General features: G+C 38.4%; 1 protein-coding gene across 1 annotated transcript in view; it reads left to right on the plus strand.

The window, feature by feature from the left end:
* The window catches only part of MAP3K5 (mitogen-activated protein kinase kinase kinase 5), a 112,898-nt gene extending 93,881 nt beyond the window's left edge, over positions 1-19,017 (plus strand). The window contains exons 17-30 of the mRNA XM_086632049.1: positions 147-283; positions 913-1,018; positions 1,985-2,142; positions 2,661-2,838; positions 3,652-3,672; positions 4,775-4,952; positions 5,050-5,218; positions 8,179-8,364; positions 11,983-12,088; positions 14,436-14,676; positions 16,834-16,946; positions 17,035-17,147; positions 18,035-18,111; positions 18,957-19,017. Of these exons, the coding sequence (XP_086488175.1) occupies positions 147-283; positions 913-1,018; positions 1,985-2,142; positions 2,661-2,838; positions 3,652-3,672; positions 4,775-4,952; positions 5,050-5,218; positions 8,179-8,364; positions 11,983-12,088; positions 14,436-14,676; positions 16,834-16,946; positions 17,035-17,147; positions 18,035-18,111; positions 18,957-19,017 (1,844 nt within the window). The remainder of the gene's footprint in view (positions 1-146; positions 284-912; positions 1,019-1,984; positions 2,143-2,660; positions 2,839-3,651; positions 3,673-4,774; positions 4,953-5,049; positions 5,219-8,178; positions 8,365-11,982; positions 12,089-14,435; positions 14,677-16,833; positions 16,947-17,034; positions 17,148-18,034; positions 18,112-18,956) is intronic.

Here is a 19,017-nt window from a genome sequence, read left to right on the forward strand (position 1 = left end):
GAGGAGGCCTTGGGTTATAGAAGAGGTGCCTGCACTTGATTTGGGATTGATGTTTGTTACTTTTTTTTTTTCCCCCTCCCTTGGGGCGAGAAGGCTGAATTTAATTAGATTTTTACTTTCACTTTTTTTGGTCTCCAAAATTATAGGCAGCCTTTCTGCTCTTCTACGATCAAAATGGGGACCATTAAAAAATAATGAGCAGACAATTGGCTTCTACACCAAGCAGATTCTTGAAGGATTAAAATACCTCCATGATAATCAAATAGTGCATCGAGACATAAAGGTAAGAATTTGCAGAGAATTAAGCCTGATAGTGTTATGTAACTGCATAACCATTCATCTGTCCTGCAATTAAAAAACTTTTTTTCCCAAAGTTCTTTGTTGTCACATCCCCTCTCTGCTCTTCTGAACCGTAGATTAGGTAAGGGAATTGTTGTTGATTTGAATTTGCACCAACAAAATATGTTAGTTTCTATTTTAGAAGAATTGGCATATGGCCACTTAAGGTGGATGTTTTTATTTTTATTGTCAATGATATGATTGAACTTTCATAAAAGCTTCTTAGAACTGAAGAAGATTGTGGATGGGATATTAGCAGGTTCTTTTCCAAGGATATTGCAGATGAAAAAGTTCCCTTTGAAACAAACAAACAAAAGCCTTTCCCCTCTCTTAATATTCTTTAACTGAATTCCTGTAGTATTCCTGTAGTAGGGGAAGTTCACTTTGAGATGGAGTTTTTGATAATGGGATTACATAAGCAGGAACACTATTGATTCCTCTTTCGTCTCCCTCCTTAAGAGCCTTAGGAAGTAGTTTTTACTAAAGAGTGCGTTGTAGAAACAGGCTATGCAAGAAGGCTTAGATGAAGAGTCAGCAGAGAAAAATAATTGCTCTGAACGTTGTGTTCCTCAGGGTGACAATGTGCTTATCAACACGTACAGTGGAGTGTTAAAGATTTCGGACTTTGGAACTTCCAAGAGACTTGCAGGAATCAACCCATGTACTGAAACTTTCACTGGTATGTTCCCAGAGGAGACTCCTCACTTGAACTGTGCATGTAGGGTCAGAATCCACAGCTGCTGAACTTTCCTTGACTTCCAATCAATATAAAAGGTTGCTGCAAGAATAACTTTCTGTATATCTCATCTTAAGCTATGCACTGTTCCAAAAGAATGCTGGTTTGGAAGTTTCACTTCAGACACGAAGGCCCTCTGCAACAGAAGAGCTGCATCTTTCCTGTGTTGTATTTGAGTCCCTTTTCTGCGTGTGTGGCTTTTTTATCTTGCTGATTGAAGCTTAACTTTTCTTTTCTTTCATGACTGGCTTGGACATCCTGCCTTCGTCTCCAGAACTGCTCATCTACAGAGCTTGTCGTTAACTTGGTCCTCGTTCTGCTTGATAATTTGATTTGGATGTTAAATCATGCAGTGGCACTGCATTAAATAATTATGCCAAATGAGAAGTGACTGTTCTTTTAATTCCATCCTCCGCTTTTCCATTTCTGCTCTAAATGGAACAGAATGCAGAACAATGCGTCAGGTTGATTCTCTTACTTCAGAAAAGGTGTTCATGTCACGTGCTGGTTCAGATTTCAGGTTTCACTTCCTTTTCCTTTCTGGATACAATTCAGAGTGATCTTCCTTATTTTAATCTTGATCTCTAATACAGTAAATGAAAATTATATCTGATCCAAAGCTCATTGAAAGCTCTTAATAATTGACATTGACTTCGAAAAGCGATATCATCGGATCAGCAGATAATAAATACTAGATGCTTTTAGCACAAGTAATATTTTGAATAGTATTTTGAGGTTTGTGTAGGATGCATATGGAAATTTTTGAATTTTGAATAATAAAGAGAATAAAGAGTATTTTTTTTAACTCTCCTGATAACGCTCACTCCTCAGTGATTTTTTTTTCCTGTTGTCCTTTAGCTATCTATTTGCATCGTTATGTAAGGTAAAAAATGAGTATATTTTTAACAGGTACCCTTCAATATATGGCACCAGAAATCATAGACAAAGGACCACGTGGCTATGGGAAGGCTGCAGACATCTGGTCTTTGGGATGCACAATCATTGAGATGGCTACAGGGAAGCCCCCGTTTTACGAACTGGGAGAACCACAAGCAGCGATGTTTAAGGTCAGACATCTTCCTTGTGCAACTCAGACCAGTGTTTGTCAACACAGGAAATCTTATGACTGTTTTGGAGAAGCTGGAATTAGAGATTGCAGGAAAAGAAGATAAAGGAAATGCCTGCTTAGTGAGGATGTTAAGGAGAACGAGCTGATTCAACTGAGTGGGAGTGCTGTGTAGTTCTGAAAAGAGTAATGGAGTGATGGCAGCTATTCAGCATCCTGGGTGTTTAAAAAAAACACCACCAAAAAAAACCAAACCAATAAAAACCAAACTGATAAAAGAAGCAGTTTTCTGCTTTGCAAGAGCCTCTAATTGCAATTTTGATTTTTTTTTTCAAATGTAATTGTTTATACAGTTTATAATAGATTTTTTTCCTTTGAATTAATAAACTAGTTACAGAAAGATAATATCAAAACTTAAGAGCAATATACTACTTTTACTATTTAAGCACTTTTTGGGTGCTATTTAGTGTTTGGGAGAAGAACAGTGTAGGCCATTATTTCTCCCTTTATTTGTCTCAGGTGGGAATGTTTAAAATACACCCAGAGATTCCTGAATCCATGTCTGCGGAAGCCAAGGCCTTCATATTGCGTTGCTTTGAACCAGATCCTGATAAACGAGCTTTTGCTCATGAGCTACTTGTAGATGAATTTTTGAAAGTTTCAAGCAAAAAAAGAAAGTCCCCATCAAAGCTCTCAGGTAAGTATTGCTGAACTCAATCTGGAATTTTACTCTTACCAATGATACTGAAACTGCTGATTTAGTCTTTAAGATGAACACTGCAGATCTCCATCCCAGGTGAACGTTCAGTTGTAACCTTCTGTTCTAGCAGCTTGCTGTAGAAACACTGTTGTAGCAGAATTCTGTTCTCATGTCACAGAGATGACTTATATAAACATTTCTAAAAAGGTTTCCAGAGGTCTGTTTATGGTTTTGTGCAGTTTTTGTGTTTTGTTATTTTTTCTTTCTTCTTTTTTTTTTTTTTTTAAATTTGTATAAGTTTTCATTCAAAGAATGTTTGCGTAGAGTACACTTTGTATGAGGTTAGAACATGCTATTCAGCCTCAGGGGAGTTTTCTACATGAACAAAATAATCTTTATCCCATAGCAAATGTGCATGCCCTGCATTATTTTTGTTTCATATACTCATTTCCTGTAGTGTTGTAAATTATGGAAAGTAACAAAGGAGTTTTGAGAGTATGAATGACATATTCTATGTGTGTGCATATACACATATGAAAATATCTTCTGTATATCTTTAGCATGATACCTAAAAGAAATAAAAATACTGAGTGAAGGAGGTGACATTGGATGAGCATTTTTAATGTGGTTTCCACCTCCCTAGACTCAGATTAACTTTAAATCACAATAAATTACGCTGTTGGAGACTGCAGACAGGAGAGTCCAGATAGTCCATAAAAATGGGAAGAGTTGTCCTCTAGACTATGCTTATTTTCTCAGTTAATTTCAGCACATTTAACTTTCTGGGTTTTTTTTGCTTTTCTCCCACAGTTCTTTCAGCTAACACAAATGGTGAGTTTTAACATATTTCTCTATGAAAATATAACTCTGTAGATACTGTGGTTAACACTTATTCTGGTATAATTCATCACGCTAAAATGTTGCAAAGAGAAGTGGGCATCATTATGAAAATAAGTGACTGTTCTCTGTTAGGAACCTCTACTTCATTATGCAAATTTAAACTACGCTTTGTGATCCTACCAGGCTGTGGTTTAATTGTCTACGCAGGTGGGTAACAGGCTCGAAGAGCTGTGGTGGTGTTATAGGGCCATTGAGTGGAAATCTGACCAGGAAACCAAATGGCTGGTTTGTAGTAGCGATAGAGCCAAAGTTTGTGGAGAAAGATAACACAGATTTTTATTAGGCTAAATTCTGTAATTGAAAAAAGTTAAATGAATTCGAGACCCCTTTCAGCCCTGGGTACAGGATAGTTATCTCTTTCAGAAAATGAGCTGGGGAGAGATGAGGGGGGAAACGAACAAGCACGTACTTACGTTCATGCTGAGTTGCTATCAAAGTACATTTTGAAATGTGTACATGTGAAATAGGTATGAATAGTTTCTTGCAGCAGTAATGTGTGTTCCATATTTAAAAATAAAAGTTCTGACTTAACATGCATGTTTAGTATTAATCAAAGACTGTGAACTAATTAAACTTGTACGAAATAATCTGATAAAGAAACGTATCTCATGTGTTAGAGTATATATACTTATCTGTATATATAAATATATATGTTTATATACACACATAAAGTTAAGATTTTGGAAGGTGCTTGCATGACTTACCCTGTAGAAACATTTTGTTACTGCTGAAAGTGCATACTGATGATACGAGGTGCACGCTCACTCCAGTGGTGAAGTTTTGTGTGTGAACTTGAAAAGAGCCCAGCATTTCCATATCTCAGGAAGCTTTTGAATAAAAACACAACTGAAAGATAACTCTATTCCAGAAGAATAAGCTTTAGAATTTTTTCGTCAATTTTGTTTTTAACATTTTGTCTTGATATGGGGGAGGGCTTGGAGTCTTTCTGTTTCCTCTGAAAGAATAACCTTTTCACTTCAGAACTGTGATGGCACCATTAAATTCTGATTTCTGAATATTCCTATACGAATAGAGTATCTTCGGAGTATATCCTTACCTGTCCCTGTTCTGGTGGAAGATACAAGTAGCAGCAGCGAATATGGTTCTGTCTCACCTGATACAGAATTAAAAATTGATCCATTCTCTTTCAAAACAAGAGCCAAATCCTGTGGAGAAAAAGATGGGAAGGGAATTCGGTCCCTTTTTCTGAGGTAAAGAGCTATCTAGCATTTATGTTGCGCAGTAGATTAGGAATGTGTGCAGTGGAGTGGTTTTTTATAAAGTCTCTTTTTACTGAGTGTCTTTCAGCATCCCAGATGAAAATTTTGAGGATCACAGTGCACCTCCTTCACCTGAAGAGAAAGATTCTGGATTTTTCATGCTGAAGAAAGACAGTGAAAGGAGAGCCACCCTTCACAGGATATTAACTGAAGACCAAGAGAAGGTAGTGAGGAACTTGATGGAAGCTTTGGCTCAGGTAAAGTAATTTCAGAAGGCAGCAAAAATGTTGTAGAATTTGAAAACTTATGTGCAATTACCTGGAACTTTTGAAATTACACATAGTAAAGCAATTGAAAAATAACATTTGATTAAACTAGAAAGCATACACCATGTAAAGATTTAATGGTTTATTGTTTTATTTGGGCTATTAAAAATAGGCTTTAAAATTATTTATGCTGCATTAGATATGCCTTTTGTGTTGTTTGTAAATACTGTATCTATATCTAGATGTTACTGCTGGCCAGACAAGAGAAAAACATGTTTCCATCATACTGTATTTTGCCAGTGATTTTTCAAGTGGGACTAACTAAGGCTGTCAGGTCAACTCATGTAAGACAGATCCTCCCAAGGAGGTGATTACCTTGACCTCCTTTTGTGAGAGTTTCGTATTCTGGCTGACTGGTTTGACGGAGGGAGGTTCAGGTCTTCTGGCCTGCTCTGGCCCTATGTTAGTTTATAAGGTAGAAAAAATGGGAATGACTGGTACACCACTGCCTTCTATCCAACAGCCATAAAAAGGGAAAGAAGGGACTAGAGAGAAAATAAATTGCAGCTATTCCTCACAGCAGCTGGGAGCGCATATAGAGGGGAGGGAAGATGGAGTAACTGTGGGAGCTACAGCAAACAACCAAATAATTGCAGAATGACCTTTTGGCACTCCTTTGTGGGGATGATTCACGATGATGTATCAGTTCAGGATTACACTGAATGAATTACAGGTCATGACCACGCTGATAAATGTTGCAACACCGTAACCGGATGACATAATTTTTTGTTCTTGTTTGTAATGTGGGGGTTAGTAGTTAATTGACTCGCTTCAAGGTTAAGTATTGCTCGTCTAAAATATATTTGTATAAAATGTGACAACTCATCTTCTAAAGATAGTACTGCTTAGAAACTGATGCAAACCAACACAATTCTTATGCATGTACGACAGTTAATGTGATTGGAAATTGCTGCCATGCTAATAAAAAGAGCTGCTAACTCTTGGAGGGGGGGGACAGGGACACCCGTACAGTTGTCCTGGTAACTACAGAAAGTGTTAAAATAGAAGGCAATAAGGGAGAGGCCTGTGATCTGTGCTTTGCTAGAGTGTTGCTAGAACAGACACCGTTGTTAGCATGTGTATGAAAGCAATAATCTGTGATTGTGAGAGGCTGAAACTCAATCACAAGATCCAGAGAGGGTGCTTGGTGTTTCATGCCATCCTCAGCTGGGGCTGGAACAGCCTGACACAGGAGCAGAGAGACATGGAGCTGTAGAGCCAAAGAGTTCAAGGCACACGTGCATGGGACTGTCTGCCCTTCAAGAGGATGCTGAACTCTGATTCCTGAACACCATTTTCTCCCTTGAGAGAGGGATCCTGGTCAAAGGGTAGGAAACTTACTGAAACCACCAGGAAGTGGTGGTAACTGCAGTTAAGGGGAAGTTGTTGGCTTCTGGTTCAGTCCTGCTTAAATGCAAGAAGTTACCAATAGATGGAAGCCTCACTTGCTTGTTAGGCCTCATCAAGTTTTAGGCTTTGATAGTGCTTTTCCTTTCACAAAAACTTTTCATAATAACAATTTCAACAAAGTCATTGGGTGTGGGAGCTAGGAGAGGAGAATGACCCTCCCTAAATAGGTCCCTGTTCTGTATTAGGTAGCCACACTGGTTGCCCTGTCCCCAGCATGCCTTGATGGACTTGTATTTTCTAGTCCAGGGCAACAGTATGTTGTGTGTCCACCTATCTGCCCTAATGGCATTTTAATTATTTACATGATAAAGGAGATAAGCTGCTGCAGGACAGAGTGGTGGATCCGCTTCGGTATAGCAAATCACCAGGTGAATTCTCCAAATCAAAGTGCATAGGATCAGAGGCTAGGATCTTTCATCTCGGATGCTTTAGTCAATGGACTGTTTGAGCTTTTTCTCTTTTTGTTGTTGTTGTTTCCCTCTCAATCAATTTGTCTTTGTTTCATCCTGATGGGAATTAATTAACTATAGTTAAAACCTCAATGTTATGGGCAAACAGGGTTCTTGATGTCTGGCCAGCTGTAACACTTATGGCATAAAACTGGCAAATAAAATGGAACTAAACACTGTATGGCCTTCTGTTACGGAAATCCATGTTAGATATCTTTAGTCTATATAAATAATTAATTAACTTCCTTCAGAATAAGCATTGAATACTTCATGTTGAACAACAGGTATGATTTTCTAACTCTGGCTTAATTTTAAGTTTCGGAATTGAAATTTGTATTCAGTTGGCTTAACTTTGGAGAGTAAATACAGTCCTCTGCTTCCTAGTTACTTAGACTCGTTACTCTGATGAATGGTTTTGAGCTTTTTGCTACTTTGGTAGCTCATGCAAAAGCACACTTTTAAAAATAGGCATATGAATATTATAATAGAAAGGTGAGATTGTTGTAGACCTGCTCTAAGGATAAGTGTAGAAGTTCCATATCAAGGGAAATTATGTGGGAAAGAACTAGTCTCTTTCCGAGCCTTCTGCATAACTTTGACTAATCCCTTCTTTTTAATGCTGCTGTGGGACTCTGTGTTGTCTGTCAGAGGCGCTCGGAAATTGGAGTCACTGCAAAGTACATCTTTGTTGCAATTAAGAGTAATGTGTAGTATTCAGTGCACGGTACATTTATCCATATCTTTCCACTCCTGTACAATGAAACATACAGACTATAGTGTACACGTATACTTCAGCAACTGATACAAAATAAAGTCAGCTACTTGAGTAATCCACTTTAGCAGGGAGCTTACGGCAGAGCTCTCTGCTGCTGTAGTTACCGTGCTACCAGCAGCTGCACCTTTCCCTTAGCTGTAGAGGCAGAGCTTCTGAAAATCCGTATTGCCAACTGAAGCTATTGACCAAAGTCCCTCTAGGTGTATGTTTCCAAAGATAGCTATCAAAACTATTCATTTTCCTCTCTTTTCTACCAGGGAGCTGAAGAGCCCAAGCTAAAATGGGAACATATCACGACGCTCGTGTCCAGCCTCAGAGAGTTTGTACGGTCCACTGATCGCAAAATCATCGCAACCACTCTTTCAAAACTGAAACTGGAGTTAGACTTTGACAGCCATGGTATCAGTCAAGTGCAGCTTGTGCTGTTTGGTTTTCAAGATGCTGTAAGTTGTCATTTTTACTACAAACTTTGTGCTCCAAAACTGCCAAAAAAAGGTGCTAGAAGCCATTAACTTCCATCCAGAGTTACTGAAACAATAATATTTGAGGACTTTGAACCTTTAATAAAAAGAACCCAGCCCACAGCCATGGCTTGGTTGGTTTGCCAAGTGATCCTTTGGCAGGACACAGACCCTGAACACAACTATTGAGATTTTGCTGATTAAAGATCTAGAAGGTTCAGCATAGTTGTGTAAACATTATGTCATAATACTAAAGCAGGAAAGCCTTTTCAAAGGCCTTTTTAAACCCTCATTTTGGAGAGTTTTCTGGTACCAGACCAACACTGAATGTCAGGCATACCCTTCATAAATGCATGTCTCCTGAACTTGACTTCTCTTATAAACTAATACATTACTGTCTACCTTATAATCTTGTATTGAATTCTTATTCTAGTATTTTTTGTTAGCAGCAGATTTCTGTCAAACTAGGCATTTTTAATTCCAATTTATAATAAACAGGATAAGAAGGAAGTAGGCTACTTTTCTATCAATAGTTAATGCAAAATTTATGATTTCCTACAGTGAGCAACCAAACACCCACATGGATACCCTTTAAATAGCTAGTTTACTGAAAGCAAATGTTTTTTTCTTCTTAAGCTATGTATTTAAATGTTATTTCACAAGCAATTAGGCTTAATGCTTAAGATGAATAACCAACACAGGAGGGTGCAGCTGTGTTGCTTGTCACTTGTCCAGACTGAAGTCATGTAGCAAAAATGAAATGACAATCCCAGTAGGCATTTGAGGTGGATGATTTTGTTAGTATTTAAACCTGGGGCACGCTAACAAGTAAAAGAGCTGTCAGGAAGGATTGCATAGCATGTAAAGTGTCTGTTGCATAGACTACACTGACAAGAATTAGATGCTGTTTACAAAAAAAACCCAAACTAATGTGTGAAACAAATCTATAAAAGAGAGGTTTCCAGAAATGAAAGTTTTCTTTTTGAATCTTTACTTTGAATACACTTCAGCTTTCTGTTCTGCTTAGCCTCATATTACTACTGTTTTGACACTTGGAAGAAAAAAAAAACAAACATACAAGGTCAAGAGAAAAATAGAGGGGGGAAGAGGACAAGTGTTTGGGTTGATTTTCTGATAGAGATGTTGCTGGGCATCAGTTATTCGGTAGTGATTGCCTGAGTCATGTTCTTTTCAATAAAAATTTTACCCTCTACTGTTAACTTCATTACAAGTTGCTGGGTTTTTAACTGACTAATTTCTCTTTCATTACTATCTCTCTTATTACGTAACTAAGATAACCCACAGAAAGTTCAAAGAAAAAAATTGCTTTATATGTGCCTAGTCTTAATTTTTTTGCACATATATTAGATTTCTATAGTAGAACACTGAAATTCAGATGGGTATCAAGACCCCAGATTCTGCAGAGACTGGGATATTAGTAAAAGTGAGGGAAAGTAGCTCGCTTGATCTCAGGACTTAATAAGGTAATCTCAGCTAACAAGGTTTAATAATCTATCCTTGTTGGAGCAACCAAGAAAAAGTAGTTTTGTGCTGTAATCTAAATAGCTAAATCACATTACTGTGGATTGTTGTGTTCTTGAGAAAGTTACATTGTGCTTCTTCAGTACCTAAATAGGCTGCGTGTAGCTAAACACTCCTACCAGTGTCTTGGTAGGAGTCAGTATGGGAAGGTGCAAAGCTCTTGCCAACAGGAGTTGTGCTGCCTTGGAGGGCGCTGGGCAAGCCTTTGGGGCCCTTAGGCAGCTGATGCCCAGGTGTCAGACACTCAGCAGTCTCCCCTGGGGCTGCTGAGCTCTCCAAGTCCAAACACGGTGTCCAAGTGCCATCTCGTGGCCGTTGGCAACAGAACGGAGGAGATGTAGGTGCTGTGGTGGGTTGACCCTGGCTGGCAGGTACAGGAAAGCCCCTACCCAGTCACTCGTTCGCTCCTTCCTAGCGGGATGGGTGAGGGAATCAGAAGGGCAAAAGGTGAGAAAACTTGTGGGTCGACTGTTAAAGACCCACATTAAAGACTGTTTAATAACTGAAGAGGAAAACAAACCAACCAGCCAACCCCACAAGTGATGCCAAAGCGATCACTCACCACCAGTAGACTAATGCCCAGCCAGTCTCTGAGCAACGGCTGCTTTGGAAAAACTACTCCCCTCGTTTTATTGCTGAGCATAATATCATATGGAAGAGAATCTCTTTGGTCAGTTCACGTCAGCTGTCCTGGCCATGTCCCCTTCCAGCCTGGAGTCCACCGGTCGCCCACTCACTGATGGGGCAGCGTAGGAGACAGAGAAGGCCTGGAGGCTGTGTAGGCTCTGCTCAGCAATAGCTAAAACATGGGTGTGTTATCAGGGCAGTTTCAGTCACCAGTCTGAAACACAGCACCCCACGGGCTGCTGTGAAGAAAATTAACTCCATCTCAGCCAAACCCACTACAAGTACCTACACAAATTACTGCCTTACTGAATACTGTTGCTTTGGGGCAGTGACAATAATATGATTAATAACATTTATTAACACATCTTCTGAAGGCATCGTTTGTGTAACTTCAGTGATTTTTTATAGAGAGGTTATCACAGTGTGAATTCTCTTTTAGGAAGACCTGAGTGAAGTATGTTCTTGCCACATTTTTCAGTAAGCAGTAGTTGCTACTTTTTTTATAAGGCTTTGAGTAACTTCATAATTTTCTAAATACAATTACGTTTGTATCTTCCTGCAACTTCTTGAGTTCAACTCCTATGGAGTCTGTTCCTTTGGTCTGCTTCCCTGCCTGGAAAACAGCACTGAGTCTGTGTTGTGCTATTGCTGTTTACTGTGGCTAGGCAGTTTTTGATTTTTGGTGGTTTTTTTTTTTTGTAGCACTATCACCCTACCTGCTTGAGAGTTGGAAAACAATTCCCCCGAGGTAGAGACATTCTTGCAAGTGGCATGGAGCATCCATACAGGCACCTGAGAATATAGCTAAAGGCAGTTTGAAAGCAGGCCTGTAGGGAATTAGGAGCAACCCAGTGTAGAAAACTATCTCTTTGCACAAAGTAAAAAGTAGAAAGAAAAAGAAAATGGCATAGCATACAACTGAAGTCCCCTGGCTCTTTAACATTAACTATTTTCTGAATCAAGAAGGAGCAGCATTACATTAATTCTTTGATATTTCCTACAATTGTACTTTAAAATAGATAAGTATTGCTCAGAGTAAGCAGTGAAAATGATGCCAAAAAATAACAAGATTAATTAGCTTAAGTTACAACCCTTTCATAATATGGTCCTTGATATTTGTCTTGCTTGCATTCTTTTTAAGTTTCTCTCCACACCCGTGAAGGTTAAATAAACTTCAGTATCAGAGTCATCAAAAATCACCTAACCTCAAAACTCGTACTTGATAAAAAATGCAAAAGATTACACGACTTGTAATAGAATGGTGGAAGTTGGCAATGTTGCTATTTTCTTCGTTTAATGACAACATGAAGTAGTTTTAATCACCTGCTTTGATACAGCATCTATAAGTTCAAATGCTTTACATAATGCTGACATATGTTATAGTTTTGAGTTGGGGAGATATAATATCTGAACTGAATTCTCTGTTGCTAGGTCAATAAAGTTCTCCGAAATCATAACATCAAGCCACATTGGATGTTTGCGTTGGACAGCATAATCAGAAAAGCTGTGCAGACTGCTATTACTATTCTGGTCCCAGGTGAGTCATTTCTTAATACTCAGAAAATATTTATTAGCTGATCTCTTTAAACATGCTGTAGAGCTGTGATTATGATGCTTCACTTAAGATTTTGAAACCAGCAGTGGCCTTTTTCCTGTTCATTGTCTGTTTTGCAACTTGAAAACTAATCAGTGTGTTGTCAGAGTTATTTTGGAAAGCAGCTTTCCAAGATGTGTCATCTAAACAATTCTGTAACACAGTGAGCTGTAGTAGGCCAAGGTGCTCTGGGGCCTCATTTTTTTGAGGCGCACAATTGCTGCCTCCTAAAATCCAAAGGACAGACCACTCGCTAGTACGTGCTGATTTTGGAAGGTGTTTTACAAAGTGCAGGTTAATGATGTGCTTTTTGGAGTACTCAAAAGTCTCTCTGGCTCCTGGTCAGAAGCTGTCTAAAGAAAAAAAAAATGAAAATCTGCAGTGCCTGCAGTTTGATTATTATATTTTGAATGTTGTGGAAGTAGAATGCATGGTTGAGCTGAGGGAAGAGAGGGAAGGAGTTTGTGTAGAAGAAACCATAGCCCATTCTGTTACTACTCTACCTATTTCCAGAGGTGGTTTCTCTGCTGATTCTTAACTTCTAAGCTTGTGATTCCACCATTCCCTACACTGGAATTAATGGTCACATTTTCAAATATATGATTTAATGCTTTAAGTCTGAAGTCAGAATACTTACGATCCTGTTTTCTGCAGTGGGTTAAGTCCAAAATTATCAACAGCAGGATCTGAAAATTCCAACAAAAGTTACAGCTCTTCCTCTTCTCCTCGGTGTTTTCTATATCCTCAGCACAACCAGCAAGGCATAAATAGGGTTTCTGTGTCAAGTCATAAAGAAAATTTGTCTTTTGATTAGAATGCCGAACACCTTTGAGAGGCAGGCACTTTATTGCTGTGTGATAGGAGTACTGTAGAATTCCTCCTTAATAGACTCTTCTTCCCCACGCAGCTCAGTATCAGCATTACTTGCACCTGGCCAAGCTTAAACAAAAGCCTCTGTGCCCCAGTAGCTTTTGGGCACTGATCATCTCTCTCTGCCCTAATTGCCTTAACTCTATTTCTGATTGCTTCCCCTTGACTTTGACTGACTTCCCCCCCCCTCCCCCCCCATGAATAAGGTGAAGATTTATCTGTGGCCTTAACACTTGTAAAAGTTACAGGATGTTTGAAGAAGCAGATGTTGTGTAGTTATACTGCCTGGTGGTGAACAATGGCAAAACAAACTTCTGTTCTTGTTAGTGTGATGCAGAAGTTCAAAGCAAATTCAGACATATGTGCCTCGCAATATTTGGGCAGCTGCTGTATAACAAATCTGCTTTCTTTAATTTAAAGGAAGCACAGCTCTGTTGATCTTATATTCAGCCTTGAAAAAGGTCTGTAGCATTGAAATGAAGAGATGAAATGGATCAAGGAATGAATGTCTCTTTTGTAAAGAAGAGAAATGTACTTGTTAGTTCTTCAGCAGAAAGGACAAAAACCTACAAAACCCAAGTATGATTCAGAAAAAAAGTATGTTTTGGTGAGACTATGGGAGTGCTCAGCAGTAAGAAGCCACAATTGAAGGAAGGAAGGAAGATTTATATGAAATGGTTAGAATTAATTAACAGATGTTGTTGCAATAAGAAGTGTGTAGAAGTATAAGATCTTGGGTACATATCTTGCATACCTGGTAAGCTCCGGTAGGTAGCTTAAACAGGGAATATGAGAAACCAGAGTACACTTGTAGCTTTGTGTCTGCCATTTTGTGGATGTACATCATTACAGAACAGGCAATGTTCTCTCACTCTCTGATAAGTAGAAGGGAAGTGTGCTACTTTTTTAATTGTCGGGAATGGGGTCTGTTATTTCCTCTCCACATCTTTGGATACAATTTTTTTGGTAAACATGGTATTTTTATAATGAGAGAATGCTAAATATGCCAGAATAACAACAGGAATAGCTGGATATAAGAGAAATAATGGTTATTTGTTTAATAAAACATTTCAAGTCAGACACATAAGAAATTACAAACCACTGAGAATGGCATAAAGCAAAAGATAATTTGACATGAAATGCTAGCTAAACCTGGAATCCTATTCATCCAGATTTTTGGTTTTTAGAGCTTTGGAACATTTGTTAGGCTGAATAATAAACAGCATAAGCTAAGATGCCATTACGGTCTGAGTGGTTGTAAACCCCTAGAAAATATCTCTTCTCTTGCTACGGAAATTTCAGGTCTGGTTTAATCAAAGCTGTAGGATGATCTGTGAATAGTCACTTAGGTCTGCTTTTGGTTTAATGTTTAACATCTTTAATGTTTTTTCTTTTGCTTATATTTTAATGTTGCTAATAGAATTGAGGCCACATTTTAGTCTTGCATCTGAAAGTGATACAGCAGATCAAGATGACGTAGAAGTTGAAGATCAAGATGAACAGCCTCAGAATCAAACTATCCAACAGCCTTGCATTGTCATGGAAGATGCAGTAGCTACCTCAGGTGTAAGCACACTCAGCTCTACGGTGTCCCATGACTCCCAGGCTGCTCACAGATCGCTGAGTGTCCAGCTGGGCAGGCTAAAATTAGAGACAAACAGGTAAGTCTGGACATCAGGAGACACTAGCCTACTTGGGACAGCGGGTATTGTTTCGCTTTTAAAATACATATTCTAGAATACTATGACAATACCAAAATTCCATAGTACTGCAAGTTGTTCATTTAAATGATGGTCATTGTTTAGCTGTGACTGATCACTTACATTAGTTTTATTCATTTCAGAACAATAGTGATGCAAGTTAAGGTCAGTCTTGATTTCAGGTGCCCTTTCAAGGAAGGTCTGAAAAAAACTGAGCTTGCTGCCAACCTTCTGCTTTTTCTCTCCTTCATGTGCTGTGTGTGGCTGATGAATGGTGTTAATGTTTTGTTTCCATTAAGGCAGAACTTGCTGTTCTTTTCTATAGTTATTCTTGGGGAATAAACTCCAGCTGGTCAACAGCCACACGTGAACTCCTCAAGGAAACTGCTTCAGACTTGTTTTGTGCACTGCAGCAGGATCTGTGCTTACCAGCAAGCATTACCTTTTCATTAAATAAAACTTGTTCATTAAATAAAACTTGTTCATTAAATAAAACTTGTTCATCAAAGAAAGATGGGAAAAATAGATGTGTTCTTTATAAGCCAGAAATTTGGATATTGGATTTTTTTTCAGAAACATATGTATTCTGCTTTAAACCTGGAAAGTGGTTCTTTTGGGTTTTGTGTTTAAATGGCAGAGACAAATCTGTCTCCATTATTTATCCAAATAATTTTATATATAATTTTGTTTTATTTTCACTAAAATATACCAGATAGTCTGATTAAAGTAGGTATGTTAGCTTTTGCAGCACCTGATTTATGACGTTGGATTTTCTACTGACCTCAGTAAATTTTTGAATTCATGGTGAGGAGTAGCATCAGAAATGATCAGTTTGTAGAGGAACTGTTTTCTAGCACTTTGCTTTTATAAATTTCTCAAATGCGAAGTCTTTGGCCAAATAATCACATCCTGTCGTTCATGCCGAAATTTTGAGGTAAATAATATGGACAGTTGTTTCACTATTATTATTAAAGCTTTATTGGCATAAGCAGCAAGCAGTTATCAAGAGAAAACAGTTGATTATTTTATTTGCCCAAACGCCTTTTTCAACCAGAATGTTTAGAGGAGGAATAAATTAATTGAAAGGTGACTGCACACCTGTCTGGACTGAGTATCAGTCTGCACCGAGATTAACAAAGCCGTGGGTTTGCGTAGAGGCACAAAGAGGTTCCCGTGCAGGGTGGGCTTGTGAAGAATTGTCAGCTCAGGTGTGGCAGCACTGGAATGCAACCATGCTGCTGGCAGACCTGCATGCAGGCTAAAAGTAGGGCTAGATGTTTTTACAAAGCAATCACATGAGATGCAGTTTACTTCTGTGCAAAGGCAGGTAAGGTGCTTTTGTGGCACATTCTCTAGTTGAATTCCAGAATGTCCCTGCCTTTCAGTGTCCCAGAAAAAAAGTTGCAGTGCTGCACTGGTATAAATAAAATGGGGGGGAGGTGCTGGGGGGGAACAAAATCATACTGAAATGGAACAGTTAGGACACAAGGTATTTTGCCTCCTCCTATTTTTCTCGCTCTTCATCCAGCATAGGAGGGTAGGCACAAAGTGCCTCGTATGCGAGGAAGGGACAGCCCTTGTGTTTGAAAACGTGTTTTCCCTATTTAAGAAATGCAGATCTAAGTTTTAAACACATTTTCATCGCAGCTCCACCCTTGCCACACTTTTGAAAATGTCTGCTGGAGAGATGTGAACTGGCGTTTTTCCTTACAAAGGATTATGTCACAAAGTTTAGCCCGTGGTTTATGAAATGCTTCGATGTTTGTTCTTTTCAGTTACACGGTTTTGTTTAAAACAGAATTCTGGCTGTAGGAATTTCACTGAAATTTTGTACCATACCACCTGTTTAGTGGGTGGATGTGTACATGGAGGCTGGTGTATTTGTGGGTTTTTTTTTTCTTTCTTTTAAAGAGCTATAGCTTTAGGAACCAGTGAATGTTTATGTCTTGATATAGGTCATAAAAAAATCTATAGCGAGAGGATATTCCTATGAAAGCTGAAGAACTCTGTCCTTGTCTCTGTCAAGAAGGTTTCCAGTTTAAGTGTTGCAAGATCTTTGCTTCCCTGAAAATTTGAAACTACTTAAGAAATGTGTGCTTACTTCCTGTCACTTCATAGGTTACTGGAGGAATTGGTTCAAAAGGAGAGAGAATTTCAAGTCCTTTTACATCAAGCTATAGAAGAAAAAGATCAAGAGATCAGAAACCTACGGCTTAGGTCACAGCCAATAAGTAAGTGAGAAGAGTTTTCAGAGGAAAGTTTCATAGTGGCTACAGAAGAAGACAGTGGCAGTTGAACTTCTGTTCTTTTTTGTTCTAGATATTCCTGGATTGTCTGTCTGTCATCGTCATTCCACTGGCACAGGGACCGAAGACCCTGACCTCGTGAACTGGCTGAGGGTTCAAGGAGCTGATGAGGCCACGATAAACAAGGTAGCAATGATTCTGTTCACAGTCTGACGCAGTCACAGGACTGTTTTATGACTCAAGAAGTTACCAAACCTTTTCAGTTACTTGAGCACATTTGAGACACACATTTGTTTTGAGAGGATAAGAAAAAGCCATGAATATGAAGGCATTCATAAAAATACAGTATAGTTAATAATTTCTGTATCTGATTAGGAATAAGGGAATAAAATTTACTGGTAAATAGACACTATTGCTTTGGTTTGTAATTTTTCAGTGTCTTCACACACTTCCTGCTGATTACACCTTGGATACAGGGTGCATGTTCACCCTTAGCTAACTGTGTTGAAGTGAAATCTCCTGAAGGAGATCAGTATTCAGCAAATTATATAATTTCAGAGGTGTTGAGCATCTCAGAATTTCAGCTGACCTAGGAAAACCTGCATGTAGTCATCACTCCCACAGCTCAGATCAAAGGCTACTCGAAATTCAAGTACATCAAATTTGGACGTCGTTTTCAAAAAGATGGGTCTTAACTGCTGTTTTTCATTTTCTCATGGGTGAAATATGGTATTAATTATGCTCTAAATTGTGTTCATTGAAGTCTGTGACTCTAAGGTATCAGTGATAACAACAGAAATGGCAGTTGACCAAAGTTTTGAGTAGCTGTGAAAGCATTACACCTTTCAAGTTGTGCCCAGTATGCCAATGTAGAGTATACAGTATAAAAATTAAGTAGTTTCACTGTATTTCTAGAAACAATGTGGGTTGATATGTTACATGTACCACATTTTGGCCCAATTTTAGGTTTCTTCTAAACTTAAAACTTCTATTTTTAAGGGCAGATGGTATATAAAACTTAGAAAGTTCGATTATATTTCTAACAAAATGTTCATTTAAACTTCTTTTTGTAGTTCTTGGCTGAAGACTATACATTAATGGATGTTCTCTACTGCGTTACACGAGATGATCTGAAGTGTTTGAGACTGAGGTAATGTTTCACAGGGAAATGAACTGTGCTGAACAGGAGTGTGGTTTATTACTAAAGAAAATAACTGATACTAAACCTCTATTTATTGGATTATGCCCTATTAATTTAAAATAAGTAACACTTTCCAGTATGTTTTGTATATTGATACATTCCTGATAAACAGTTGATAGTGTTTAAATTTCAAAATAAGCTTTTCTATTAAAGGAAAGCAAAGGGAAAATTTTGAAGTAAAGCTTTTACCTTACACCTGGAGACACTAGACATCCCATTAGAGCCTTGCTTTTATTTAAAAAGGTAGAGATAGAAAAACTTTCTGTAGTTTATCATCATCAAACTTCAAACGGATTGCAACTAACACTAGATTTCACTTATCCTGCCAGGTGAGTAGGTCACTGCAGAAACAATAGGAGTTACCAAACACTGTCTTGTGTGCCCAGTCAGTTTAAAAGTAAATGCCTAAATAAGAATTTAGAAACAAAAGAAAACAACCTCAAACAAACAAACAAACAAACAGAAAAAAACAACAAACCAGCAAGTGGTAAGATTTTTTTTTCATAATCACATTATGAAAATGTTGGAAGTCTGCTGTGGGTCATGCAAGTCCTTTGGACCAGAAGTCTGAATTCCTGAAAGCAGGCATCTGAAAAGTGGATGTCATCAGGAAAGGACTCTGTCCTCTATTTGAGTATTGCACGTTGAATTTCACCTTTGATCAGCCTTCCCACTGGATTTCATTGGTCAAAAATGGAGCAAGAAAATCAGAAGGCACCTAAATTGGAATGCTTTCAGGCTAGAGCGAGCATATCTTTGTAGCTGAGCATCTTTGTGATTTTTTTTCTTTACAGAGGAGGAATGCTATGCACACTCTGGAAGGCCATCACTGACTTTCGAGAGAAACACGCCTGA

The sequence above is a fragment of the Tauraco erythrolophus genome, chromosome 2 (genome assembly GCF_009769465.1).
Source record: "Tauraco erythrolophus isolate bTauEry1 chromosome 2, bTauEry1.pri, whole genome shotgun sequence".
Taxonomy (NCBI): domain Eukaryota; kingdom Metazoa; phylum Chordata; class Aves; order Musophagiformes; family Musophagidae; genus Tauraco; species Tauraco erythrolophus.